Below are 26,605 nucleotides of genomic sequence, written 5' to 3'. Positions count from 1 at the left end.
TACAGTGGACATACATACATGGTAGAGAAGAGGACACGTTTGAATTACAATAATGCAAATGTAATTGACTGTAACTATAACAGTTGATCTATTGTGCAGTGCTCACCTCATGTTCTGGACAGACTGGGGGAGGAACCCTCGCATTGAGAAGGCCAGCATGGACGGGAAGATGAGGACAACCATTATAAGCAACAAAATTTACTGGCCCAACGGCCTAACCATTGACTATCCCAACAATCTGCTCTACTTCGCTGATGCCTACCTGGATTTTATTGACTACTGTGATTACAATGGCAACAACAGGAAACAAGTTCTGGCCAGCGATTTGGTGAGGATACATGGCATTTTCTGTCGATTTTTATTTACATTGATATAATGGATATCAGGGGTGCAACTTTGTTTTTAGAAATGGGGGGGACATATATATATTTTATTATGTTATTATTTATATTTTTATCCAGTCGGATAAACACTCCAAACGGCCTACCTGATCGTTCAGAGGCGTCAGCATGGTCATAAAGCACACCATTTTATCAGATTGTATCACATTCCAATGATAAAACTGGGTGGGACAAAAATGCAATTTCAGAATGTGGGGGGGCATGTCCCCCGCCGCCAGTGAAAGTTGCGCCCCTGATTGATATCGATTAAACTAGGAAAAACATTAGCATTGCATACAGAACATAATTTACCGATTTACCATCTGTGTGGAATAATATCAATAAAATACACTTCTTGTCTTATTCTGCTCTCAATAAAAAGGTACTGCAACATCCCCACGCAATTACCATTTTTGAGGATTTTGTGTATTGGACCGACAGATACATCAACCGTGTGATCCGAGCCCATAAGTGGCACGGGGAGAACCAGACAGTGATGCTCTACAACCTCCCTCAGCCCATGGGCCTGGTGGCGGTACACCCTGCCAGGCAGCCTGCAGGTAGGACAGGGACACACCACTGATCAATAACATTCTAGGACATATGGTAGGCCAATTAAAAATACATCTTAGACATGGTGATATCATAAGCTAGTATTGGCACCGTACACTGTTGCCATTGTATTTTAAATTACATTTCTGAATGAACAAAGAGGATACTGAACACTGTTGATTTTTGTCTTTCTTGTGTGTGTGTGTTATTGGATCTGTGTGCAGGTGAAAACCACTGCTTGAGGAGGCTCTGTACTCATATCTGTCTGCTCTCGACCATTGGGCCCAGCTACTACTCCTGCGCCTGTCCCTCAGGCTGGACCCTGACTGCAGACAATTTCACCTGTGCCAGAGGTAGGCTCCATGCCAACCTGAGAGAAACACTCCTCACTCACAGTTTCATTAAAAAGGAAGTGAGGTCAGATAGAACAGATAGATTATAATTCTCTAATAACGCATACAGTATTTATTCATGGTAGGTATTGATACGAATGCTTAAAACCTACAAACAAAGAGCTGCTGTTTTGCAAACATATTTCTTTGGGCATATCCAGCTCTCAGTCGGTAAAAGAAGAAATCTAGAATGCCGGACTCATATTTTAGAGGCAAAGGACTTGTCAACAGTATCTCATTTAAATTCTGTTGTAAAATCCCTTTCCAGAGGTAAATATCGAGGATCATTAAAGTGTGACTAGGGTTTCAATAAGACAAGGGACCTTTAATGTGAAGTCTAGAGGGTCGTGTTCAGGTCAACAGCGTAACCCATCTCAGGGCTTGAGCTTTTTCTAACCATGCAGAACGCATTCACCCCCGAGAGGTGATGATTACCCAAGAATGAAAATTCCCTCCGAACTATCTATTGATTCTAATCTCTGATGACAAAGCAAATCATACTGTGGAATGTGCTTACACCAGACCTTCTGAACCCACTTCTTTTTCAACCTTTTTTTAACATACTGTTATTTTACCTGTTTTTAAAAACGAAATCAGTGCTCAATAGGCTATATGTCCAATAGGCTATATGTCCAATAGGCTATATGTCCAATAGGCTATATGTCCAATAGGCTATATGTCCAATAGGCTATATGTCCAATAGGTTATATGTCCATTCGGAGCCACCATGTTTTTGGTGATGAATACTTGTATTTTCCTGCAGTTGAGGATCCTTTCTTGGTGGTGGTGAGAGACAGTGTCATCTACGGCATGTCGTTGAACCCGGACGACAAGAGCAACGACGCCATGGTCCCAGTTGCGGGACTTCAGAATGGATATGATGTGGACTTTGACGACATTGAGCGGACCATCTATTGGGTAGAGCACCCGGTACGTGTTCGCACCGTCCACACCGACAGAGACCTGAAGTGATACTACTCTGCTGTCCCTAGGCTCTGACCAACCATGTCCCATTCTCCTCTGTAGGGTGAGATCCACAGGGTGAAGTCGGACGGTACCAACAGGACAGAGTTTGCCCCGGCAGCCATCCTGGGTTCCCCTGTGGGCCTGGCCCTGGACTGGATGACAGAGAACCTGTACTACACCAACCCAGCCACCCAGTCGATTGAGGTGAGCTGAAACATCCCCCCGTCTCTATGCTCCTGTATAATAATAACAATGAAGTTATTTCTGAAAACGAGTGGTGCACTACTGACAGTGAACATTGTATTTCGAAAATAAAGTAGTTATCTTTGTTTGGTTTTCCCCTCTGTCGGGGGGGGGGGGGGTACATCTGATCTGTGCGTGTGTGTGTTTTGTCAGGTTTTGAGGCTGAGCGGGGAGGTGCAGTACAGAAAGACTCTAATCACCAATAATGGCTCCCCGACTGGCGCAGGCTCTCCGGTTGGCATTGCTGTGGACCCGGCACGTGGGTAAGCCCCATTTAACACTGCTCTGGCTCATCCCCACAGTCCCTCACCCCCTTCAGCCTGCCTGAATGCCATCTGCTCCACCCCAGAGAGAGACCTAAGCACTGTTACTGTACACAACACAACACTACACACTCCAACAAGCCACCACCAGGCAAAAAGTGTACATATCAACTATTCACCGTCAGCATATCAAATGTGTATTGGCACGATTAAGACGTACCGATTTCTTCTCTCTGAATCTCACACGTGGGCTTTGATTGAATCGGTCGTAGATGTTCTCATATGAGGTGATGGAGATGCCGAGGGACTGTATTCATAGCCGTGTCTCTCTCTCTGTTAGGAAACTGTACTGGACAGACCAGGGCACAGAGAGTGGCATCCCTGCCAAGGTGGCGGCCGCAGACATGGACGGCTCCAACCCTGTCACCCTGTTCACCAACAACCTGGATCATGTGGAGTTCATCACTGTGGACATACGAGAGAACAAGCTGTACTGGGCTGTCACAGGCACCGGAATGGTGGGTCGTCATCTCTCCCTCAACCACTATGCCGGTGTCTCAAATGCCACCCCATATAGTTCACCTCTTTTGACCAGGGCCCATAGGGCTCTGGACAATTAAAGTGCACTATATAGGGAATAGGGTGCTCTATGGTCTCTATGATTCATATGTGGCTGATTCTAACAAAATACCCTCACGTAGTCCAACTCATTGCTTCTTATGCATATATTTTACACGTTACATCTGGTATTAAGGGCAGTCTTGATGTTATTAAAACCCCGCAGATTGAGCGGGGCGACCCAGAAGGGACCAATCGCATCACAATAGTGACAGGCTTGTCCCATCCCTGGGGCGTCGCTGTTCATGAGCGCTTCCTCTACTTCACCGACCGGGACTTTGAGGTGATAGAGCGAGTGGACAAGGCCACCGGGGCTAACAAGGTGGTGCTGCGGGACAACGTGTCTGGACTGAGAGTACTGAAGGTGCACTACAGGGAGAGTGAGTATCTGAGGGACCTTATGGTACAGCCAAATAAATATGAACCCCACTCCATTGATTGAGACTGAAACGTTTGTTTATTAAGATACATGAACTTGTTGGAAGCATCAAGATTACCAGTGCCCTGGAGTTTTTTAAATGTATTTTGTTGAGTGTTTAATCAGTATGCATACATACTATACATATTTTGGCCGTTATATATTTTTGGGGTAAAGATATAGCATTGCTGAATTATGGCATTGCTTTGGTCTTTTTGATAGCTGTTGGGTAATTATGTGGGAGATGGAGGGGAGCATTAGATGGCCAGTTACTCTTCCCTTATAAGGAACACTGGGCATTGTGTATGGAACAAGCAGTGTCCGTTTGTCCCCTAAAACAGAGCGGACACAGCAAAACAAAATTGGTTCTGTGAAAGTTCCCAGAACATTTGTTAGGTCGTGGCAAATGTTCTCATAACACAAACACATTTCAGTTGTGCAGATGATGCCAAATTGTTTATTTTACGCTGCGAAAAACATTCACCTGATGTTAGAAAAATGTTCCCAGAACTCATTTAGTCTGTTCTTTAAAGGTTCCCAGAATGTTTTATTAGGTTGTGGGAATAGTCTGGTGGGAACTGAGCATATTTTGTGCTCTGGGAAACTATCTCTTCTAATGTACCCACTCTGTTCCCACAACCTAATTAAATGTTCTAGAAACCTTTTAAAGAACTCAGAAAGCCTGTTTTGTTAACATTCTTGCAACACCAAAGGAATGTGTTGTTCACCCTGATACAAACATTATCTGAATATCACCACAACTGGACAGTTTAAGTGTTTTGGGAAGCTCTTGTCATATCCCCACTATGTTCCCACAACCTAAATAAATGTTATAGGAACGTATAAAGAACATAAAAATATGTTCTGGGAATATTCTTGCAACATTAGGTATATGTTTTTTTGTACCCTAAAATAAACATTGTATAATCATCTGCACAACTGGACAGTTTTTGTGTTTTAGGAACATATCTTTTGTGATGTCCCCACAATATTCCCACCAGACTGCTCCCACAACCTTATAAAACATTCTGGGAACCTTTAAAGAGCACACTAAATGTGTTCTGGGAATATTCTTGTAATATCAGGTGAATGTTTTTTGCACCCTAAAAGAAACATTGTATAATCATCCAACACTGTTTTTGGTGTTTTGGGAACATATCTTATGTGATGTCCCCACAATGTTCCCACGAGACTGTTCCCACAACTTAATGAAACATTCGGTGAACCTTTAAAGAACAGACGCAATGTGTTCTGGGAACATTCTTGCAACATCAGGCGAATGTTTTATACAAACATTGTATAAACATCAGCACGACTGGACAGTTTTTGTGTTATGAGAGCATTTACTGCAACTTAGCAAATGTTCAGGGAACTTTCACTGAACCAAAACATTACTGGAACATTATTACATTTGAGGAATGTTCTGTGGTGTTTGTTAGGAGAACATTCCAAGGATATTTCATTTGGAAAATGTATTGAAGAAAATAAAGATTTTTTTTATCAAAAACATTATCTGAATGTTTTTGGAATGTTATCATCCTAATGTTAGATACAACTCTTAACTTAAACTTAATGGGAATCTAAGCTAATGTTCTGGGAATGTTCCCGGTTTGCTGGGGATACTGTAAGTGACATAGTTTCTGGGAATAGATCAACCCTTGAGCCTGATTTGGCAACGATGTATCAAAATGGTGTTTGCACCAGTTCCTTCCAGTGACGGCTCAGAAATGAGGTTATCTCAGTTCCAGGATTGTAATTTGTAACATAGTTTAGTCTGATATTGAAAAGTTCCTGACTACCCTTGTTGTCCTTGACCTAGAATGTTTAGAAATGTTAATGAATTTGTAGTTCTATGTGTGCAGACTCCCGTTTGATATGAATGCCATGTCCTAATCCACCATGTGGTCTGCCTCTGCAGTCTCGGCTGGTACCTCCAACGGTTGCAGCAACAACAGGGGTGCGTGTGAGCACCTGTGTCTACCGCGGCCCGGAGGCCTGTATACCTGTGCCTGTGCTACTGGCTTCAAGCTCAGCGTTGACAACAGGACCTGTGCTCCATACCAGTCATACGTGGTCATCTCCATGCTGTCTGCCCTCAAAGGCTTCAGTCTGGAGGGGGCTGACCACTCCGAGGCCATGGTGCCAGTGGCTGGGCGAGGTGGGTGTTGTTCAGATGTAAATGTGTTGTTCAGTCTTTTCGTTAGTACAGGGGAAAACAATACAACGTCAATGCTGATGTTTATGTTTAACCAGGTTAACCTCTCTGGTTGTGTCGCGTAGGACGTAATGCTCTACATGTGGATGTCCACATGCCCTCGGGGTTCCTCTACTGGTGTGACTTCAGCAGCACTGTGACGTCTCAGAACGGGATCCGTCGGATCAAGCCCGATGGAGCAGGGTTCCGCAGCGTGGTCACATCTGGAATAGGCCGCAACGGGATACGAGGCATCGCTGTGGACTGGGCTGCAGGTAGGGCATCCGCTTTGGGTTCGTGTTCAGAGAGCTCAATTGGAAAGTGTTTAAATGATGCCAGCAGGTAGAGAAAGTAAAGGTCGGCCAACAGTAGGTATCCAGGGATACTGTGTAAGAGGCTTTAACACAGGGTCTGACTCCCAGAAAGCAGGCTGGATCAGGTGAGTAGAAAGAAGTGAGGACTGGACTGGAGAGTGCTGCAGATCTTGGAAGTGTGGCCAATAATTATTCAGTTTATGGGTACACTAATCCGGGGCTGGTTTCCCAGACACAGATTACATTTCTGGACTAAAATGGAAAATCTCTCATTGAAAGTGCAATGTAGTCCAGGAATAGGCTTAATCTGGGTCTAGGAAACCAGCCCCTGGTGACTATTCAAATTAACGGACTTACTCTGTCCTTACACAACCACTCAATACGATCTGCATTACCGGAGACTCTTCCTAGATAATCTAATCTCCATTGCCCTTGTACTTATATATATCAACTTGGCTGTGCTTTTCAGGGAACCTTTATTTCACGAACGCTTTCCTGACGGAGACCTATGTGGAGGTTCTGCGCTTAAACACAACTTTCCGACGTGTGCTGTTGAAGACTCAAGTGGACATGCCACGCCACATCGTGGTGGACCCTAAAAACAGATACCTGTTCTGGGCAGATTACGGACAGAACCCCAAGATTGAGCGAGCTCTGCTGGACGGGACCAACCGCACTGTGCTGGTGTCGTCTGGGATTATAACCCCGCGAGGTCTAGCTCTGGACTACCAGACTGGATATGTCTACTGGGTGGATGACTCTCTGGATATGATAGCCCGGGTCAACCCTCAGGGGGGAGAGACAGAGATAGTCCGGTACGGGAGCCGCTACCCGACTCCCTATGGCATCACTGTGTTTGAGACTAGCATCATCTGGGTGGACAGGAACCTGAAGAAGGTGTTCCAGGCCAGTAAGGAGCCAGGCAGTGCAGAGCAGCCTGCAGTCATCAGAGACAACATCAACATGCTGAGAGACGTGACCATCTACGACCAGCGCACCCAGCCCAGCTCGGCCCAGCAGCTCAACAACAACCCCTGCCTGCAGACCAACGGGGGCTGTGCCCACTTCTGCTTCGCCCTCCCCGGGAGCCAGAGCAAGAAGTGTGGCTGTGCCTTTGGGAACCTGGGGGCGGACAACGCGGGCTGTGTGGTGTCGCGGGATGATTACCTCATCTATACGACAGAGAGCACGATGCGGAGTCTGCGTCTGGACCCGGACGACCACGCACTGCCCTTCCCTGTGGTCAACGTGCCCCGCACGTCCGTGGCCCTGGACTTTGACCGCACAGACAATAGGATCTACTTCACCCAGAGCTCAGGGGCTGGGAGCAGCAAGATTAGCTACATCAGTCTGTCCTCTCCCACCTCGCCTCCAGTAGTGGTGGCTTCTGGTAAGACACATAACAACTGGATATGTTCCATTACATTGCAACATCATACTGTAATCATCTGGTTCCAGCTTTTTTGGGCTATTTGCTTATTGCAATACTTTTCTACGTGGTGTGTTTTGTGTCCATGCAGATCTAGGAGCTCCTGATGGTATTGCCTATGACTGGATCAACAAAAGGATTTACTACAGTGACTACATCAACCAGACTATCAGCTCCATGGCATTGGACGGGACGCAGAGATCCATCATCGCCCGTGTGACCCGACCTAGAGCCATCATGCTGGATCCCTGCAGGGGGTAAGACTGGCCAGAAATGCCAAGAATGCTGATACCGTTTCACTCCCTCTGTGATGATAACAAGAGCTCTCACTCATTATCTTCAATAGATATTCAGCATGCGTTGAATGTACACTGTACCGTCATTGATTTAAAAAAAAAATGGGGAATCTATTCTATTTCCATGTTATACAGGTATATGTACTGGACAGACTGGGGGACCAATGCAAAGATTGAACGTGCTACTTTGGGAGGGAACTTCAGGACAGAGATTGTAAACAGCAGTCTAGTGTGGCCCAATGGACTAACCCTGGACTATGAAGAGCAGAGACTGTACTGGGCAGATGCCAGCCTGTAAGACCCTCTTATAATAATTCTACATTCTTCTCACAAATCAATCATTGTCAGATTGTATTCACGATAATGATATATGCTGGTTTTGGTTATCAGACAGAAGATTGAGCGCTGCTCGCTCGCTGGGGCCAATCGGGAGGTCATCGTCAGCACAGCCATTTACCCATTCGCCATGACCATGTATGGCCAGTACATCTACTGGACTGACTGGAACACACGTAGTATCTACCGGGCTAACAAGCACGATGGGTCTGACCAGAGGGTGATGACCCAGAACCTTCCATCCAGGCCCATGGATGTCCACGTGCTGGCCCGCAACAAGCAGCAGCAGTGCAACAGCCCTTGTCAACAGTTCAACGGAGGCTGCAGTCACATCTGTACCCCAGGTACTAGCAGTTAGGCCCTACTTTAACCCTCAAGTTTCCTGATCGAATAGAAGCAGGCTGTAGCTTCGTAGCTAAGTGTGGGGGTTGGACCAAGCTTCCTTTGAAAATGTAATTTTCTCTAGCATCGTATTGTTTTGATGTTGTCATGTTGTTTTGGGATGATGTGAGTTGGGCAATCATACGCCTGTCTGTCATACCACCCCATCCGTCTGATGCCTGTCCTCCTGCCCCTCTCCTCAGGGCCCCAGGGTGCTGAGTGTCAGTGTCCCTCAGAGGGTCGGTGGTACCTGGCCGACAACAAGCACTGTATCCCTGACAACGGGACCCGCTGCCAGGCAGACCAGTTCACCTGTATGAATGGACGCTGTATCCGTGCTCAGTGGAAGTGTGACAATGACAATGACTGTGGGGATGGAAGCGACGAGCTAGAGAGAGTCTGCGGTATGGTGCTTAGTGGCCCCACGTCGTGCCTGTGTTGTTGAATGTTGTTTGTCTTGTCTATCTAGAAATATCTTCCTTTAATATCTTTATTGATTTGTCTTGAATGTGATTGTGATTACAGCTGACTGATGGATTTATCCCTATACCTGTTCTGTCCTTCTCTTAACCGTCTCTAAAATGCTGCCTCTAACCAGATTTCTGTTTCTACCCGCCACAACTATTTTTCAGGATCCAAGAATGATTTCCAACCTTTTGGTGTGTATGCTTGCAAATCACTAATCTAACGTAGCTTTTTAGTGATGCTTGTCTTCTTCTACTAACCCCATCCTAAACTAATACATTCATGTACTTATCTTATATCTTGCATGCAGTCCAAGTTCAAATGGCAGCAGCATTTATTGCCTTGTCAGGTAAATCTCCATCTTGTACACCTGCTCATCTTCACCTGGGCCCGTATGTATCAATCGTCTCAGAGCAGTACTGATCTAAGATCAGGTTCCCCCTGTCCATGTAATCTGATTCGTTGTGATCTAAAAGGCAACGTTGATCTTAAATCAGCACTCTTACTCTAAGATGCTTGAGACCTACAGCCCCTTGTCTCCCTGTCCATTGGCTAGATCTCTGATTATGGTGTTTTTGGTTATTCGATTGGCAGCCTTCCACACTTGCGAGCTCACTGTGTTCACATGTGGGAACGGTCGCTGTGTGCCCTACCACTACCGCTGTGACCACTACAACGACTGTGGCGACAACAGTGATGAGGTAGGCTGCCTGTTCAGGTCGTGCGACCCCAACACTGAGTTCCCCTGCAACAATGGACGCTGCATCGCTAAGGACTACGTCTGCAACGGCATCAACAACTGCTTTGACAATGGCACTTCAGACGAACAAAACTGCCGTAAGTCGACACAGTAGATCGAAAGTTCAAATGTCAGTCCATAAAAATTGGAGACGTTTCAAGTGTGGTGAAATAATTGATTTTGCTGTGTGACACGAGATGATAGCACCAATCCTCTTCTTGTCATGTATCTCAGCGGAGCGAACATGTCCGCCAGAACACACCAAGTGTGCATCCACCAACATCTGCATCCCCCGCTCTTACCTGTGTGACGGGGACAATGACTGTGGGGACATGAGTGACGAGAGCCCTGTACACTGCGGTGAGTCCCCCAGGCCTGATCTGTACAGTTAGGGTGTGTCAAAGGAAGTGTGAAAATGTGTGTACTGGATAAGAGCGTCAGCTAAATGACTAAAATGTCAAATGTAAAATGTAAGTGCCTAATATAGGGAATATGGTGCCATTTCATATGCTTTCTAAATGGGGTTTGAGAGGAGAGTGACCCCTTAATGTCTCTTTTCCGCTTCCAGCCACTTCCACGTGTGCCCAGAATGAGTTCCACTGCTCCAATGGCCGCTGTATCCCAGCCCAGTGGTACTGTGATGGGGGTACAGACTGTGCTGACGGCTCTGATGAGCCCTCCTCCTGCAGTAAGTACCACAGCTCTCCTTCCCTCACCATACTGTGCGTTGGCGTGCGTGCGTGCTGTTGCTGATGTGTCCGTAGTGTGTGCCTTTGTTAGTGGTGTGGTCAGTCAATCAGTCAGGCCTCCCATTGTCTGCCACATTCCTCCCTACTGACGCCCACCAGTCTCCTCTGACCAACACAGCCTCTCCTCTTTCCTCTCTCCTCTTTCCTCTCTTCCTTCTGTCCCAGGGTAATTACACAACCTCCCGTTATCTTGTGTTTCAATCGATCACCATAGATTGGAATGTGGAGGAGATGCCGTGACTACTTTGATAGCCTCACCTGTTTCATTCCGGGTTCAGATATGCATGACCTGTCTTTACTAGTTGACATCAGTTAAGACATTTACTGGGTGTTTTAAGTAACTGACTTGTATTTGTATTAAGCACAATAATATTCTAGTTCTAATCCATTCATGCAGGGTTTGTCCTGATGTCTATGACCTTTGATCCTCTCCAGCCACCCCGGTGAGAACCTGCAACACCGACCAGTTCCGCTGTGATGGCGGCAGGTGCATCACCTCTTCCTGGATCTGCGATGGGGACAATGACTGCGGAGACATGAGTGATGAGGACCAGAGACACAACTGTGGTGAGTGTATTTTAGTGATGCGCGGGTTGACTTATAACCTGCAGTCCACCACGGTTATATACGTGGGGTGGGCGGATTAAGGGTCATTAAATGTTGCGTGGCTGAAGGGCGGGTGGGTGGCGAGCGGGTTGAATAAAGAGAAAACAATAGCTTTAAAAAAGAAAATAATCCATAGATGTATCATTCTCGTGCAGTTTATATCTATGGGCTGCATTAAGGTTTTTCTATCTGGCATTAGTGAGTAGGCCTAAGCTTTAGGGCCTTAACGCCAAACGCTTTAACGTCATCCACGGAGGCAAAAGGAACAATGTCAGAGAATAATTCAAGAAGAGAAAAGCTGCGAAATGGAGAGTTGAAAATAAAGAGAAGGGAGGGCCAGAAAAGTCATGTTTGGGGACGATTTGGCGACGTGGTAAAAGAGGATGGTGGCGGTGTCGTCATGTGTGACGATTGTAAGGCGCTGTACATATACAACAGTCACAAAACGGAGGTCTATAACCTCTCATATAGACTTAATATTAACTCTTGCAGAATTAAGCTTTTTTTTTTTTTACAGTAAGGTTATACACCAAATTTTGACTCGGGGAACAGGAGAAGGGAAATACGTTGTCTTTCTTTTATCTTGAGAGAATGTGAATGTGCAGTTAGATACCTTCTGTAGAGGTGTTATCTTTATCGGCATCATAAAAGCGGATCGTATTTCAAGCGCATAAGATATGCATCCAAGCCGAACTGAAATCTTATCAGAAACATGTTGGGTCTGTTTTCACAGCTTTATATTTCCTTACAACCGGTCCATTAACATCTTTGTAAAGATGACAGAGAACTTAACAGAAGTCAATTAGATTGAAAAAATGTATTATATCAATTTATGGCATTATTCTGGTGAGCAAGGGTGAATTTAGTCTTCTAGGGCAACATATAATGACAGAAGAGAAGCGGCATGTATCTAATTATAGACAAGTCGACTAAGTTTACGCAATTGCGGGCGAACAAACAGCTGACCCGCGCACCACTAGTGTATTCCTCTCCAGTCTATCTCCATCAGACACTGATGGATCAGGATGCATGCTGGGGGTGTGGGGGTGGAGACCGGCTCCTGTTGAATGTCTCCAAGGAGCTCACATTCCTGATTTCCCCTGCGTCACTCGTTACTTTGTGCCTGTCTCAGAATCCTGGCTCAGGGTGGATCTAGACTCTTATGTCATTCCTCTCGAATGTGGGCTCTGACAATAAGGAGCCTGGAGCGCATGGCTTCAGAGCACCACGGGCCTCGGCAGGAGTCTCACTTCAAACAATGGGGCTCAATCACATTAGATGGATAGGAAACCGAAGTCACGGCTAGAGGTCCTGAAATACACTTAGGAATGTTTGGAACGCGAGAAATGTTAGGTCCAGTCTCGGAGTCTTCGTCATCACGTAACTTCTCTAATTTGGTGTCATTTTCCTGCCCCTCTGTTGTTGTTTTTTAGCTGACCGCACATGTTCCGCCTTGGAGTTTACCTGTGTGAACAACCAAGGGCCGCAGAGGAAGTGCATCTCTCGTGATTGGGTGTGTGACGGCGATGCGGACTGTGCTGACGGGTTGGACGAGCATCAGAACTGCACGCGCAGATCGTGTGGCGTCCACGAGTTCACCTGCAGTAACGGCCTCTGCATACGCAGCTCCTACAGGTTTGACAGGCTCTAACATAATTATGACATGTTTCAGATTTCCTCTTAAATGCATCATTGCTTTGTAGAGGCTGAGACTACGGCGTACATTTTGGGACTGGACAGCAGCACCACCTGGTGTACAGGGAAGCACACTGAGTGACTGATGTGTTTGGTGGCAGGTGTGACCGGAGGAATGACTGCGGTGACAGCAGTGACGAGCAGGGCTGCACCTACCAGCCGTGTCAGCAGCAACAGTTCACCTGTCAAAACGGACGATGTGTGTCACACAGCTTCATCTGTGATGGGGACAACGACTGCGGGGACGAGTCGGATGAACTAGACCACCTGTGCCGCACGCCACCGCCCACGTGCCCCCCCGGGCAGTTCAGGTGTGACAACGGACACTGTGTCCCTCTCTTTAACGTGTGTGACCGGACCGACGACTGCTCAGACAACAGTGACGAGAAGGGCTGTGGTGAGTGCATGATATCTTAAAAGCAGTAAAACAAATTCATTTAAATATAAATACAAGGCCAATAAAGTATTTAGTATCACAACAGAGCAGTGTGGTGTTGAATTTATAGTCAATCTCCTCTAAAGCCTGTTCTGTCTTGTCCTGGATGCAGGTATAAATGAATGCACCAACCCCTCCATGCACCACTGCGACCACAACTGCACTGACACGCCCACCAGCTTCATCTGCACCTGTCGCCCCGGCTACCGCCTCATGTCCGACAACAAGACCTGCGACGACGTCAACGAGTGTGCGGAGACGCCCATTGTGTGTAGTCAGGTGTGTGAGAACACTGTGGGCTCTTACATGTGTAAATGTGCCCCCGGGTTCCTACGGGAACCGGATGGCCGCAGCTGTCGTCAGAACAGCCACATCACACCCTACCTCATCTTTAGTAACCGCTATTATCTTCGTAACCTGTCCACGGATGGAGAGGCCTACTCCCTCATCCTGCAGGGCCTGACCAGCGTGGTGGCCATGGACTTTGACCGCTTGGACAGGAGGCTCTATTGGATTGATGTGGGCCGCAGGGTGATTGAGCGAATGTTCTATAACGGCAGTAACAGGGAAGTGGTGGTGAACGGGGTGCTCTATGGGGAGGGCCTGGCGGTCGACTGGGTGGGCAGGAAACTCTACTGGCTGGACAGCTTCCTGGACTGTCTCAAAGTGTCCGAACTGGACGGGCGCTTTGCTAAGAAACTGGCTGAGCACTGTGTGGATGCCGATAATACCTACTGCTTTGAAAACCCCAGGGCGCTCGTTCTGCATCCAAAATATGGGTGAGTAAATCTGCCCCATTAGTCATTATACAGAGAAAAAGTGGTGTGATTGATTCTTGGTTCATTCGATAAAAGAGGTCTTTAGTAACCTAAACTGATTTGGTCCCTGTCAGATATGTCTACTGGACGGATTGGGGTGACAAAGCCTTCATAGGTCGTGTTGGAATGGACGGCACCAACAAGACAGCCATCATCACCACTAAGATCGAGTGGCCTAATGGGGTCACCATTGACTACAGCAATGACAAGCTCTACTGGTCAGATGCACATCTCAACTACATTGAGTAAGACCTTGCTTCTAATTGCCATAGAGTCTTGCTTTGTTTCCTAAATGCCTAAATGCCTCCTGTAATCCTACTCTTCCTCTTCTCCTCAGGTTCTCAGACCTGGAGGGACATCACAGACACACTGTGTATGATGGCACACTGTCCCACCCATTTGCTCTGACTGTGTTTGAGGAGACCGTGTACTGGACTGACTGGAACACCCACACAGTGGAGAAAGGCAACAAATACGACGGATCCGGCCGCCAATCTCTTGCCAACACCACACACAGACCCTTCGACATCCACGTGTGCCATCCCTATAGGCAGCCCATAGGTCAGTCTCAGTCTAGGAGACAGTAATCTGAGTATCCTCTTCTCCTGTATCAACATCCCTTCCTCAACACTCAGGTTGCTATCACTTCCTTATCCTGACGTTTCCTGCCCGTTAGGTCCATTCAAGTGTTTACCCTTAAGACAATGCCGTGCCTGTGTTTGCTCAGATGTACTGAATGTGATTGCGTTGATTCTCTGACCCCCTCTCTCCCCAGTGAACAACCCATGTGCAGTGAACAATGGAGGCTGCTCCCACCTGTGTCTGCTCCGTGACGGGGGGCGGGGTCACACCTGTGAATGCCCCGACCACTTCCAGAATGTACAGCTGGGGGGCGTGGCTCGCTGCCGGCCCATGTGCACCAGCACCCAGTACAGATGTGCGGATAATGAGCGGTGAGTGGGAGTTCACCTTAAGAGTTGTACTACTATGCACTTGTTTGCTTCGTATCACATGTCCTGTGCTATAATTGAGGCATTGGTGAGCCCTGAACAGTATTATCCCTCCTCCCCTCCACAGCTGCATCCCCATCTGGTGGAAGTGTGACGGCCAGAGGGACTGCAGAGACGGCTCTGATGAGCCCTCCACCTGCCCCAGTCGCCACTGCCCACTGGGCCGGTTTCAGTGCAACGATGGGAACTGCACCAGCCCCCACTTCCTGTGCAACAGCAACCAGGACTGCCATGATGGCTCTGATGAAGATCCTGTGCTGTGTGGTGGGTGGCATTTAGCGCTGTCATTTTTGTTTCCAGAGAACACTCTGAGCTCGTAGGAAACATTCTTTGTAATTGTTTGATTACACTGTTTTTAACCTGTTGATTTCCCATAACCTTATGATCGATGTTGTTAAATAGCAGCCGTGTGTGAATGTACTTCAGTGGAGGGTTAAAACTGAATTGACGGTCTGTGCAGCCACTCATCAGTGCGAGACCCACCAGTGGCAGTGCGCCAACAAGAGGTGCATCCCAGAGGCGTGGCAGTGTGACGGGGATGACGACTGTGGCGACGGCTCTGACGAGGAGCCCGCCCACTGCTCCAGCAGGACCTGCCGGCCCGGTCAGTTCAAGTGCCGTAACGGCCGCTGCATCCCTCAGAACTGGAAGTGTGACGTGGACGACGACTGTGGCGACAACTCTGACGAGCCTCTGGAAGAGTGCAGTGAGTGACGCGCCCAACATCACACAGAGAATCGTGTGGTGAAAGCACACACTCAACTGTAGGGGTTGAGTGGGATTGCTACAGTGAGCCTACTGAGACCCGTTCATTCTAAACTGTGGAAAATCACAATTAACAGTTGTTTTCTCCCACCAGATATACGATTGAAAGACTTCCTCGGAAGTGTCTGTCTGCATGTTGTTCTTTGTTATTGACTTCCTTCACGTGGTCTTTTCACAGTGGGGCCGTCTTATCGCTGTGACAACCACACCCAGTTTGTCTGCAGGACCAACTACCGCTGTGTGCCACTGTGGTCTGTGTGCAACGGCCACAACGACTGCAGGGACAACAGTGATGAGGAGCACTGCGGTGAGTCCACTGAAACATCAGCGTTCAGACATAAATCAACAAATGGTTCAAACCCACGGCACTGAATAATAACGTTTCTGTATGAGGTAACAATGTGTGTCGGGAGTGAATTAAGGGCTATTAGCAGAACATTACATCGTGTGACAGTGGGAGGTAGTGATGGAGAGGGTCTCACCGCCTGCTCCCCGTGAGAGAACTTTCTGGAGTTATGGCTTGTATGCGTTTGTGCGTGTGTGAAAGAGTTTGCATGTGCCTGCGTGCGTGTGTGTGTGCCGTTGTACGGGGCCAAGGTGCACACTGTGCTCCTTGTACCGCGCACCGATCCACACACACACCAGACATGACCCTCCCATCTCTTATCAGAGGCCCTCACTCCATTAGTGCCATCCCCGTGCTAGAGGGGAGATCCACGCTAATCTGTGTTAGGGAATGCAGCGGCAGAGCCAGGTGGAGGGATAGGAGGGATCTCCCCTCTAGCACCACTATCTTTCAAACCACCAGCACTGTGTGGTAGAGACAGCTCAGCCGAGCCCTCCTCCTCTCATGTCCTCTCCTATAGACCTGGCATAGCTCAGAGCTCACCCAATTCAGGCATGCCGCACTCCCCTCTGCATGATCAGCTCTGCTTTCATTTTTTTTTAAAAACCAGATGGCACCTCTCAGTTCAAAGCTCTGTAGTCTAGTTATCATCAACGCTGTATTAAACAGTATGATGCACAGTGTTGAAGAATTTCTCATTAATCTGACAGTGTCTTGTAGTAGCACTGGTTGTAGCTGGAACTTAACCACTGTCTTGAAATGGTCTCAAAGAGGACAAGTAATACTGGAATGACTGTTGCTTTTATTTTGAAGTGATAAATCAACTAAATGACCGAGTGTCGGTTTCCCGGACACTTTATGAAGCCCAGTCCTGGACTACAAAAGCAAACTTAATGGACAACCTCTTAATCTTTATTGCTTAATATGTGTCTGGTAAAACCATGCCATGTGTTTGCACGAATGCAATGTTTGGGCATAAAACATTTCAAGGAATGACTAAGGATAAGGAGGTTAATAACTAAGGATAAGGAGGATAAGAACTAAGGATAAGGAGGATAAGAACTAAGGATAAGGAGGATAAGAACTAAGGATAAGGAGGATAAGAACTTGAGGGAAAGTGTCACTACAGGCGCATGTATGCGTTTGAGCGTTGTCTTTTGCTTCTTATCTCGTGTCACTGTGTGTGTGCCTATTGTGGTTTCAGAGGAGGGGACCTGTGACCCTCTGGGGGACTTCCGCTGTGACAACCACCAGTGTGTCCCTCTGCGCTGGAGGTGTGACGGGGACAACGACTGTGGTGATGGCTCGGATGAGCGCGCCTGCAGTGAGTTATTTAGTACCTCTACCCACCACCACTGTCTAATACTATATCTAATTAACAACCTTCACCTTAGATCCCTTGGCTGCCTCGCATTGGCACTTTTACACTGAGCCATCATGGGCCGGTTGTACAAGTTGGGCATAACAAGGTTGTAACTCTACCTCATCCATTGAAGCCCAACCTTTTTAAGTTCAACTGGTGCAACCGGCCCTACGTGTCTCCTTAGCAGTTATGGGCTAATTCACATGATTCAAAAGGCTGGATACTTGTAGGTATGGCTTTGAGTGTCTTCTAAGCGATTCTAGTGGGGGATTCCAATGTAGCTCAGACACCGTGAGTCACCCATATGAAATAGAGGTGTTGATGGCAAAGAATGGACATGTTATTGTTTTATCAGATAACAAAGTGCTCTTGTAAAAGACTTAACACTTCTGTCTTTCGGAGCCGTTTAATGTGAGGCGGGCTTATCAGCTGCTAGAAAAACAGCTTGTCAGCATGTCAGTCGGTGGGAGTGAGGGAGTCGGCCACCTCTGCCCTGGAGAATTTAAACAAGTCTGAGAGCATGCCAGCTGATGAGGATAATGTATCTGCTTCAAAGAACAACTACTAATGTGTTGTATGATGAAATTTGCTTGTTTGTTCTTTGTTACTGTGGTGGTAATGCGTGGCGAGAGAACACCTCCAGTGAATTCCATCATGAACTCACCACAGAAAAATGACAGCATGATTGGTTGGGTGCTTCGAGATCGTTTGTTAATGCAGAAAACAAGTCATAGCTCAGCGGCGCTATTGCAATTACCCAATTGAGGGACTAGAACTATGGTATTTGTCAAAGCAGTGGCTGTTTTTGTATGAAATATTATAAAACAATCCCAGAATAATGTAGTAATATGGTAATACCCTCTGTCATCTGTGTCGACATCGTGTTTGTTTGGACTGTGGCAATGACAACGAATGAAGTCTTCCCTTATGCAGTGCTAATTCTTTAGTTCCCCTCTCTGTGTTCCCCCAGGCCCGCGTGTGTGCTCGGAGAGCGAGTTTCGCTGCGACAATCTGCTCTGCATTCCCGACCGCTGGGTCTGTGACCATGACAACGACTGTGAGGACAACTCAGATGAAAGGGACTGTGGTGAGTGGAGGCTCTTTGTTTTGGTGTTGGCTCTGCTTATTAATGTGTGATGGATTACAGCACCAAGGAAAGAAGCAGTAAAACTTCACCTTTTTGAGGCACAGAACACACAGAAAGGACCACCGAAACAAATGGACTTCTTCTGTTTCCGGGTTTCCTCTGGTCAGATTGTGAATTCAAGTCACTTTTCAATGTTTATTTACAGTAGTCGTGAACACAAGACCCGAATCTGAGATACCTCAGCGCTTGGCATGACTGAAAATAAGTGAAGTGTATGGAGTGATATTAGTGCCAACAGAAATGGAATTTGAATTCACAAATTGAATTTGAATTGAAATGGTATCATCATGCTTAGTCCCCTACTGTACTCCATGTCCACCCACGACTGCGTGGCCAAGCACGACTCCAACTCCATCATTAAGTTAGCTGATGACACAACAGTGGTAGGCCTGATCACCGACAACGATGAGACAGCCTATAGGGAGGAGCTCAGAGACCTGGCAGTGTGGTGCCAGGACAACAACCTCTCCCTCAATGTGAGCAAGACAAAGGAGATGATCGTGGACTATAGGAAAAGGCGGGCCAAACAGGCCCCCATTAACATCGACTGGGCTGTAGTTGACAGGGTCGAGAGTTTCATTTTCCTTGGTGTCCACGTCACCAACAAACTATCAAGGTCCAAACACACCAACACAGTTGTGAAGAGGGCACAACAATAGCTTTTCCGCCTTAGGAGGCTGAAAAGATTTTTACACTGCTGATACTCACTGTTTATTATCTATGCATAGTCACTTTACCCCTACCAACATGTACAAATGACCTCAACTAACTTGTACCCCTGCACACTGACTCGGTACCGGTACCCCTGTTATGTCATTTTATTGTTACTCTTTATTACATTTCTTACTTTAGTTTATTTAGTAAATATTTTCTCAACTCTATTTCTTGAACTGCATTGTTGGTTAAGGGCTTGTAAGTAAGCATTTCACGGTAAGGTCAGTGTAGTCCAAATACCTGTTGGATTTGGCGCATCTGACAAATAACATTTGATTTGATTAATACCTACAGTATGAATGATGAGTTGTGTGCTGGCACGGCTGTGTTGCAGAGCTGCGGACCTGTCACCCGGGCTACTTCCAGTGTGGCAGTGGCCACTGCATCGCCGACCGGTTCAAATGTGACGGCAACGCCGACTGCCTGGACTTCACTGACGAGACATCATGTCGTAAGTGTTATGTGTCATCATGGATTTGTCGATGGGCTGACGTCAGGTACAACACTCCCAGTGAGCAAAACTTGTTGAAAAGACGTCATTTCAACGGAAAAAACGTTTAAAATGACATATTTTCAACCAATTTTACTCACTGGACTCCTTTCTCCTCAGAGGTCCAGAACTATTATGTTACTACAGCACCCTCTACAGTTATTTATTTAATGTATTTGTCAAACATTTTTATTGAACTTTTATTTAACTAGACAAGTCCGTTCAGAACAAATTCTTACTTACTATAACAGCCTACGCCGTCCGAACCACTCAGGAGCCCCCAATCTTAAGTTTAAAAATTACAAACATGAATTTGAATTGTAATGGTCCATTTCTTTCATTTGCAGCAACCCGTTATCCCAATAGCACGTATTGCCCACCGTTCCTGTTTGAGTGTAGGAACCATGTGTGTGTGCAGCCCTACTGGAAATGTGACGGAGACAACGACTGTGGAGACCACTCAGATGAGGAGCTCCATCTCTGCTGTAAGGCCAATGTCCCTTCCATGCCTACACTGTTCCTTCAATAGTTACATTGTTGAATGAATCCTTTTTCTTTAACAATGACACATTTTACCTTGAGATTGAGCCTGGCCATGACCTAGGGCCGTATTTATCAAGCATCTCAGAGTAGGAGTGCTGATTTGGGATTAAGTCCTCCTTGTCCTTAATAGTCTGATTTGTTATGATCTTAAAAGGGAAAGCTGATCCTAGATCACTTTTGAGACGCTTGATAAACACGGGCCCTGGTCTTGTCTCCCTAGTGGACATCCCGTGTGACCCGCCATTCCGTTTCCGCTGTGACAACAACCGGTGCATCTACAGCCATGAGCTCTGCAACTCGGTGGACGACTGTGGGGACGGCACTGACGAAAAAGAGGAGCACTGTAAGAACAATCGCAAGTTACAATACTGTCATATATTGTCCCATCTCATGGGAGTTTGGAGTACATATAGCCCATCATTGTATGGACATTATGTAGGTAGCATCCCAAATGGCACCCATTTTCCCTTTATTGTGCACTACATTGGACCAGGAGCCATAGGGTTCTGGTCAAAAGTGGTGCACTTTATAGGGAATAGGGTGCCATTTGGGACGAATTTGTCATGTTAGCAAAGGTTATTGTCCATCCGATTGTCCATCTCTTTCACTCTCTGAAATGGTTGACATGATGTGTTGTGTTTGTCACAGGCCAGACCCCGACACATGGGCCCTGTTCAGCAGATCAGTTCAAATGCAGTAATGGCCAGTGCATCCCTCTGCAGTATGCCTGTGACGACTATGATGACTGTGGAGACCATTCTGACGAGCTGGGCTGCAGTGAGTAACCCACCCAACTCAGTAACCACAGTCTTCCCTCTACATCTCAATCATCATAAACCGTCATCTTATGCTAAGCTATATGGCTGTTTGTATAATACTGAAGTGATAGTAACTGTCAACCCTCATAATGTGACATGTACATGTGCTCTCCCCAGATGTTGGCAGTGGGCGCTACTGCAGTGAGAACATCTGTGAGCACAATTGCACAGACCTGACAGGCGGAGGCTTCCTCTGCTCCTGCAGGCCTGGATACAAACCCAGCCAGACAGACAGGAACACCTGTGAAGGTACAGGAAGCATTAGTACAAGCTGAATGCGGAAACACCACTCTGTACCAATGTCACACTCTTTTAAAACCTCTTATGATTTCCTCTGCTTGTGCTATTATTAAGCTTTGTCTTTCTCTGTGTTTTTCCTGTTGTGTTTTGTGAACAGACGTCAACGAGTGTGAGGTCTACGGGACGTGTCCACAGGAGTGTCAGAACTCCAAGGGAAGCTACGAGTGTTTCTGTGCCCAGGGCTTCCGCTCAGTCAGCGAGCAGCACGGCATGGAGTGTGCTGCTGAGGGTAAGAGCTTAGCTGGACAAGTCGTTCTGTCTGCGTTCCAAATGGCACACTATTCACCTTGTAGTGCAGCTACGCTCTGGTCAAAAGCAATGTACTGTATAGGGAAGAGGGTGCCATTTGGAACGTGACCTCTGCCTCCTATCTGTTAGTGCTCTGGAGTAGAATGCCTGAATGTTAAAAGGATACTTTGGGATTTTGACAATACAAGCAGATACCCATAGACTTCCAGTCATTGGCTTGCGAAACTACCTCTAACTTACTTCATACTGGACACAGAGACATAAAAATGTTATCCATGAGTTCATCTGACTCTGGGGAAGTAGACAAAGGGCCTCATTGCCACAATTACGAAGTATCTCTTTAAGGATGGGACCATATTTCACCATTCTCCATTCCAGGAAACTCACCAGTGCTGCTTCTGCCTGACAACGTGAGAATTCGCCGCTTCAACTTGTCATCGGAGCAGTATTCAGACTACGTGGACAACGCCGAGCACATCCAGGCTCTGGACTACCAGTGGGATCCAGAGGGCATCGGACTCAGTAAGACCTTCACCTCAACTAGTTAACTAGTCAGTGCCATTTGGCTCATGTGAAGAGCACTCTGAGAGTGATACAGTGACTGGGGAGGTTTTCAGCAGAAACATCATTTTTACTCCACTTCATGAGGAACCAAACAGAAGCAAAGTGGCCAAAACGGGGAGGGACTACCTGAACTTGTCCAATAAGAAACACATTTTTGTTTTTCCTTTGCACACCATTTTGCATTTTGCACACCATGATGTACACCTCTGAATGTGACTCTATTGTGCTCTCAGGTATTGTGTACTGGACGGTCCTGGGCCGAGGCTCTCAGTTTGGCTCTATCAAGCGAGCCTACATGACCACATTCAATGACAACGGCAATAACCCAGTGAAGGAGTTGGATCTGAACTTGAGATATGTTGCCAACCCTGATGGTATCGCTGTGGACTGGATTGGAGGGTACAACTCCTTCATTATTGCTTACTATTTTTGCTTTTAAGAATACATTTTTGCATTCAATCTAACAGCTTCTCTTGGTTTCACAGTCACATTTACTGGACTGACGCAGGGACCAACCGAATTGAAGTGGCAAAGCTAGATGGGCGCTACAGGAAGTGGTTGATCCATAATGACCTGGACCAGCCAGCTGCTATTGTTTTGAATCCAGCACTTGGGTACGGAAGTGATCAACTACAGTGGCATAGGGGGCTTCTTTGTTTGTTCCGAAGAAGAGAGAGAGAGAGAGTGTGTGTGTGTGTGTGTGTGTGTGTGTGTGTGTGTGTGTGTGTGTGTGTGTGTGTGTGTGTGTGTGTGTGTGTGCTCACTTCATAATAAGCTAATATAGTGTATCCTCTCAGATATAACAGCATTGTGGAGTGATCAACATTTGTTAACAAACACTCTGTTAAGCATATGTGACTGTGCATTTCCCAGAACCATGTACTGGACAGACTGGGGCAGGAGACCCAGGATTGAGTCTGCCTGGATGGACGGGCAACACAGGCAGGTTCTGTTGGATGAGGATCTGGGATGGCCCACTGGACTGACTCTGGACTACCTGAATGGAGACAGGATCTACTGGTGTGACTCCAAGGAGAACATCATAGAGTCCATGAAGCCGGACGGCACCGAGAGGAAGACCATCATGTCAGGAGGTCAGAACCCACTGAGACCTTTCTTAGGTTGCGTCTCAAATGGGACCCTATTCCCTATATAGTGCACTACTTTTGACCAAGGCCCCTAGTAGTGCATTATGTAGGGAATAGATCACCATTTGGGAGGCAGCCATAGATGCTGCTAACATGCTGGTGATATATTCTTTATAATAACTACTTTATTAACTCCCTTAATAGTTAATGATTGAATCAGACCACACATCTATTGAAATGGTGGCTAATTAAGCATGGCCATTTTCTGCTTCAGATATTGGTCATCCCTACAGCCTGGATATCTTTGAGGGCCATGTGTACTGGACAACCAAGGAGCGGGGTGAAGTCTGGAAGGCTGATAAGTTTGGGAAGGAGGACAAAGTGAAGGTGCTGACCATCAACCCCTGGCTGACTCAAGTCCGCATCTACCAGGAGCACAGATACAACCGCTCAGGTTAGAGTTTGTCAAGTCTAAAACAAACACTCTGTAGTTTTCTCCTGTCTGGTGAGTATACGGTAGTTACAGTAGTTACAGGTCTCCTCTTCCCTCTCAGTGCCCAACCCCTGTAAGGATGTGTGCAGTCACCTGTGCCTGATCCGGCCTGGAGGCTACACCTGCACCTGCCCGCAAGGCTCATCCCTGGTGGGCTTCAACTCCAACGAATGTAATGCAGGTATGGTCTATAAAGGAAATCCCATCACATGTGAATGCAGCCTCGCTGCACCATGCACCATTGATCATTGAAATCATACTCTATACGTGCATGGCTGCTCAGACGTTGTTGTGTGACGTTGTGGTGACGTTGTGGTGGCTTTCACTCCTGCAGCCATTGAGGCTCCAGTCTTAATGCCCCTTGCATGCAGATGCATGAACGGAGGGACCTGCTACACTGACGAAGGGGCCCTGCCCAAGTGCAAGTGAGTTCAGCAGCTGGTCTCAGGAAGTAGATTCGTTGTCATATTATTATAACATGGAACAACACAGCCACAAGCCATATGAGTGTTTCGTTCCACCCCATGAATAAACATTTGTTTTTTGTCTTTTCTTTTGCAGGTGTCAGTATGGCTATGCAGGGACTTACTGTGAGATGGGAAAGTCCAGGGGTGCCCCTGCAGGAGAAGGTACAGTAAAAAGTGAGACAAGAAGAGGAACGTCTATATATAGATTTCACCCCAGACATGTCAATCCAACGTGCCAGTCTTCATACAACATTTCTGATTCGTGGTTCATGATGAAGCAGTTACACAACATTGACTGAGCCAAGTAACATTCTTTTTCGTCATACTGTTGTCTCACAAGTCATTATAATTTGGTCCGTGAGATTTGTTTTGACTCAGCAAACACTAAAGCTGTTTTTCTTTCCAGTAAAATATTACTAAGTTCACTAGCTAATAAAAAGCCCAACACCATAATCTTTTAACTTCAATTTGCAGTATGTCAGCAAAGTAATAGGTCTTTACCAGCAATAAGTGACAAATTGTTTTAGTTTTGGACTACTGATACATGTTTTACAAACGATTAGTAGAAATATTCTGGAATAAACGTGTTGCTTGCTGACATCTTTGTCTTCAGCAGTTGCTGCACTGTTAATAGTGATTATCATCATCATCATCGGAGTGTTGGCTGTTGGGGTTTTCCTCAACTACAAACGAACTGGCTCCTTAATGCCGTCCATGCCCAATCTACCCAGGTAGGTTCTCAGCTCACCTGCTCTCAAACATCTGTGCTTGCCTCTGTCGTAACGTTTCAAACGAGAGCCTCACATTGTTGTGACATTTTCTTTTCTGTCTTTCTTTTCAAGCCTTAGCAGTCTGGTGAAAATGGGTGACACGGGCAATGGGGTGACGTTTCGCTCGGGTGACAATGTCACAATGGATCTGGGACCTCCACCCCTCGGGGTGTCATTCAATGACAGGGCCATGCAGTTGGTAAGCACTGGATTGTGTCGGTTTAGCACTTAGTGGTGTCACTGCACCTTCAGACAGCACCATCAGCATTTGAATCCTTTGTTAGGCCTGTGAGACCCTGGTTGACTTTAGCCCTTTGGACCTCTGATATTGTACATTATTAACAAGACTAAGAGTCAACACATTCCCAGCCAGGGTTGGCTTGCTCTGTAGTTAATAAAGTAAAGCACAAATTGCAGGGCATTGACTTCATAGTAAGAGCTTGAAATACATGTAGGTGATAGATAGCGATGCTGTTCGAATCACCTTTGATGGACATGATGAATAACAGTACGTCTCGTTCAGGATGGGAACTGCGCAGTGGAAGCGGGGAGGCCGCCAATCACGTTTGAGAACCACCTGTATGCCCCTGGAGCAGCTGGATCGTCTGGTGATCCTGCTGTCATCCACGCCACACAGGTGCGCAAGACAACACTGTTGCATGAACATTCCTTGGGCAGGTGGGATTGACATCATTGTTAAACCAATACTAGTTGTTCTGCACTGTTTTACTCCAAACAGGTGACGGTTACTGTTAGCGGCGAGCAGATCGAGAAGAACCATACAGAGCAGATTGTGAGCACTGTGGACAGTTCAACAGCCAGAGCCAAGCCCGTTCAGGTGACTCTCCCTTCCTGTACTTGTACTGTATCATTAGGCAAAGGATAGGGATTATATTGGAATTTACAGCAATGGTGTCCTACTTTTACAGGAGTCAATGTGGAGTGCCTTCAGAAGGAAATTGAAGCCAAGCTTAACTTTTGAAAACCCTATCTACTCAGAGGTAAGTCCAATACTGACTCCCAATGAGCATTTGGGAGGTGACTGTCTCTATGCTTCATATCTCTCAGGACCTGTTCCTTTTTGAGACATGGCTAATCTACAGCGGAGAATGTACTCCTAACTGTTTGTGGTTAGCTTCTGATCGCTCCTCAGAGGTGAACAGATGTTGGGTTTGTGTTGACCTGTAT

General features: G+C 46.7%; 1 protein-coding gene across 9 annotated transcripts in view; it reads left to right on the top strand.

Annotated features, from left to right (window-relative positions):
- Nucleotides 1-26,605, top strand: part of LOC139397813 (low-density lipoprotein receptor-related protein 2-like) — a 58,657-nt gene that overhangs the window by 30,676 nt on the left and 1,376 nt on the right. For 2 of the 9 annotated variants that reach the window (XM_071144257.1, XM_071144247.1), the window contains 51 exons: nt 100-328; nt 763-940; nt 1,157-1,285; nt 2,088-2,254; nt 2,351-2,494; nt 2,687-2,796; nt 3,137-3,314; nt 3,581-3,794; nt 5,751-5,990; nt 6,113-6,301; nt 6,810-7,730; nt 7,861-8,026; nt 8,201-8,359; nt 8,456-8,745; nt 8,986-9,186; nt 9,415-9,441; nt 9,558-9,596; nt 9,842-10,084; nt 10,221-10,346; nt 10,555-10,674; nt 11,171-11,302; nt 12,775-12,976; nt 13,138-13,433; nt 13,585-14,251; nt 14,365-14,535; nt 14,628-14,851; nt 15,066-15,243; nt 15,368-15,564; nt 15,761-16,006; nt 16,244-16,372; nt 17,616-17,735; nt 18,745-18,861; nt 19,970-20,086; nt 20,473-20,610; nt 20,889-21,011; nt 21,317-21,445; nt 21,604-21,735; nt 21,884-22,015; nt 22,414-22,557; nt 22,833-22,998; nt 23,085-23,213; nt 23,473-23,693; nt 23,962-24,141; nt 24,242-24,361; nt 24,515-24,605; nt 24,742-24,821; nt 25,261-25,378; nt 25,490-25,616; nt 25,941-26,054; nt 26,157-26,255; nt 26,347-26,418. In XM_071144257.1, coding sequence (XP_071000358.1) covers nt 100-328; nt 763-940; nt 1,157-1,285; nt 2,088-2,254; nt 2,351-2,494; nt 2,687-2,796; nt 3,137-3,314; nt 3,581-3,794; nt 5,751-5,990; nt 6,113-6,301; nt 6,810-7,730; nt 7,861-8,026; nt 8,201-8,359; nt 8,456-8,745; nt 8,986-9,186; nt 9,415-9,441; nt 9,558-9,596; nt 9,842-10,084; nt 10,221-10,346; nt 10,555-10,674; nt 11,171-11,302; nt 12,775-12,976; nt 13,138-13,433; nt 13,585-14,251; nt 14,365-14,535; nt 14,628-14,851; nt 15,066-15,243; nt 15,368-15,564; nt 15,761-16,006; nt 16,244-16,372; nt 17,616-17,735; nt 18,745-18,861; nt 19,970-20,086; nt 20,473-20,610; nt 20,889-21,011; nt 21,317-21,445; nt 21,604-21,735; nt 21,884-22,015; nt 22,414-22,557; nt 22,833-22,998; nt 23,085-23,213; nt 23,473-23,693; nt 23,962-24,141; nt 24,242-24,361; nt 24,515-24,605; nt 24,742-24,821; nt 25,261-25,378; nt 25,490-25,616; nt 25,941-26,054; nt 26,157-26,255; nt 26,347-26,418 — 9,181 coding nt within the window. The remainder of the gene's footprint in view (nt 1-99; nt 329-762; nt 941-1,156; nt 1,286-2,087; nt 2,255-2,350; nt 2,495-2,686; nt 2,797-3,136; nt 3,315-3,580; nt 3,795-5,750; nt 5,991-6,112; nt 6,302-6,809; nt 7,731-7,860; nt 8,027-8,200; nt 8,360-8,455; nt 8,746-8,985; nt 9,187-9,414; nt 9,442-9,557; nt 9,597-9,841; nt 10,085-10,220; nt 10,347-10,554; nt 10,675-11,170; nt 11,303-12,774; nt 12,977-13,137; nt 13,434-13,584; nt 14,252-14,364; nt 14,536-14,627; nt 14,852-15,065; nt 15,244-15,367; nt 15,565-15,760; nt 16,007-16,243; nt 16,373-17,615; nt 17,736-18,744; nt 18,862-19,969; nt 20,087-20,472; nt 20,611-20,888; nt 21,012-21,316; nt 21,446-21,603; nt 21,736-21,883; nt 22,016-22,413; nt 22,558-22,832; nt 22,999-23,084; nt 23,214-23,472; nt 23,694-23,961; nt 24,142-24,241; nt 24,362-24,514; nt 24,606-24,741; nt 24,822-25,260; nt 25,379-25,489; nt 25,617-25,940; nt 26,055-26,156; nt 26,256-26,346; nt 26,419-26,605) is intronic. The other 7 variants (XM_071144262.1, XM_071144260.1, XM_071144261.1 and 4 more) reach the window with 5 other exon arrangements.

The sequence above is a fragment of the Oncorhynchus clarkii genome, chromosome 3, assembly GCF_045791955.1.
Source record: "Oncorhynchus clarkii lewisi isolate Uvic-CL-2024 chromosome 3, UVic_Ocla_1.0, whole genome shotgun sequence".
In the NCBI taxonomy this organism is placed as follows: Eukaryota; Metazoa; Chordata; class Actinopteri; order Salmoniformes; family Salmonidae; genus Oncorhynchus; species Oncorhynchus clarkii.
The sequence above is the reverse complement of the archived record's forward strand: the minus strand, read 5'-3'. Positions and strand labels throughout refer to the sequence as shown.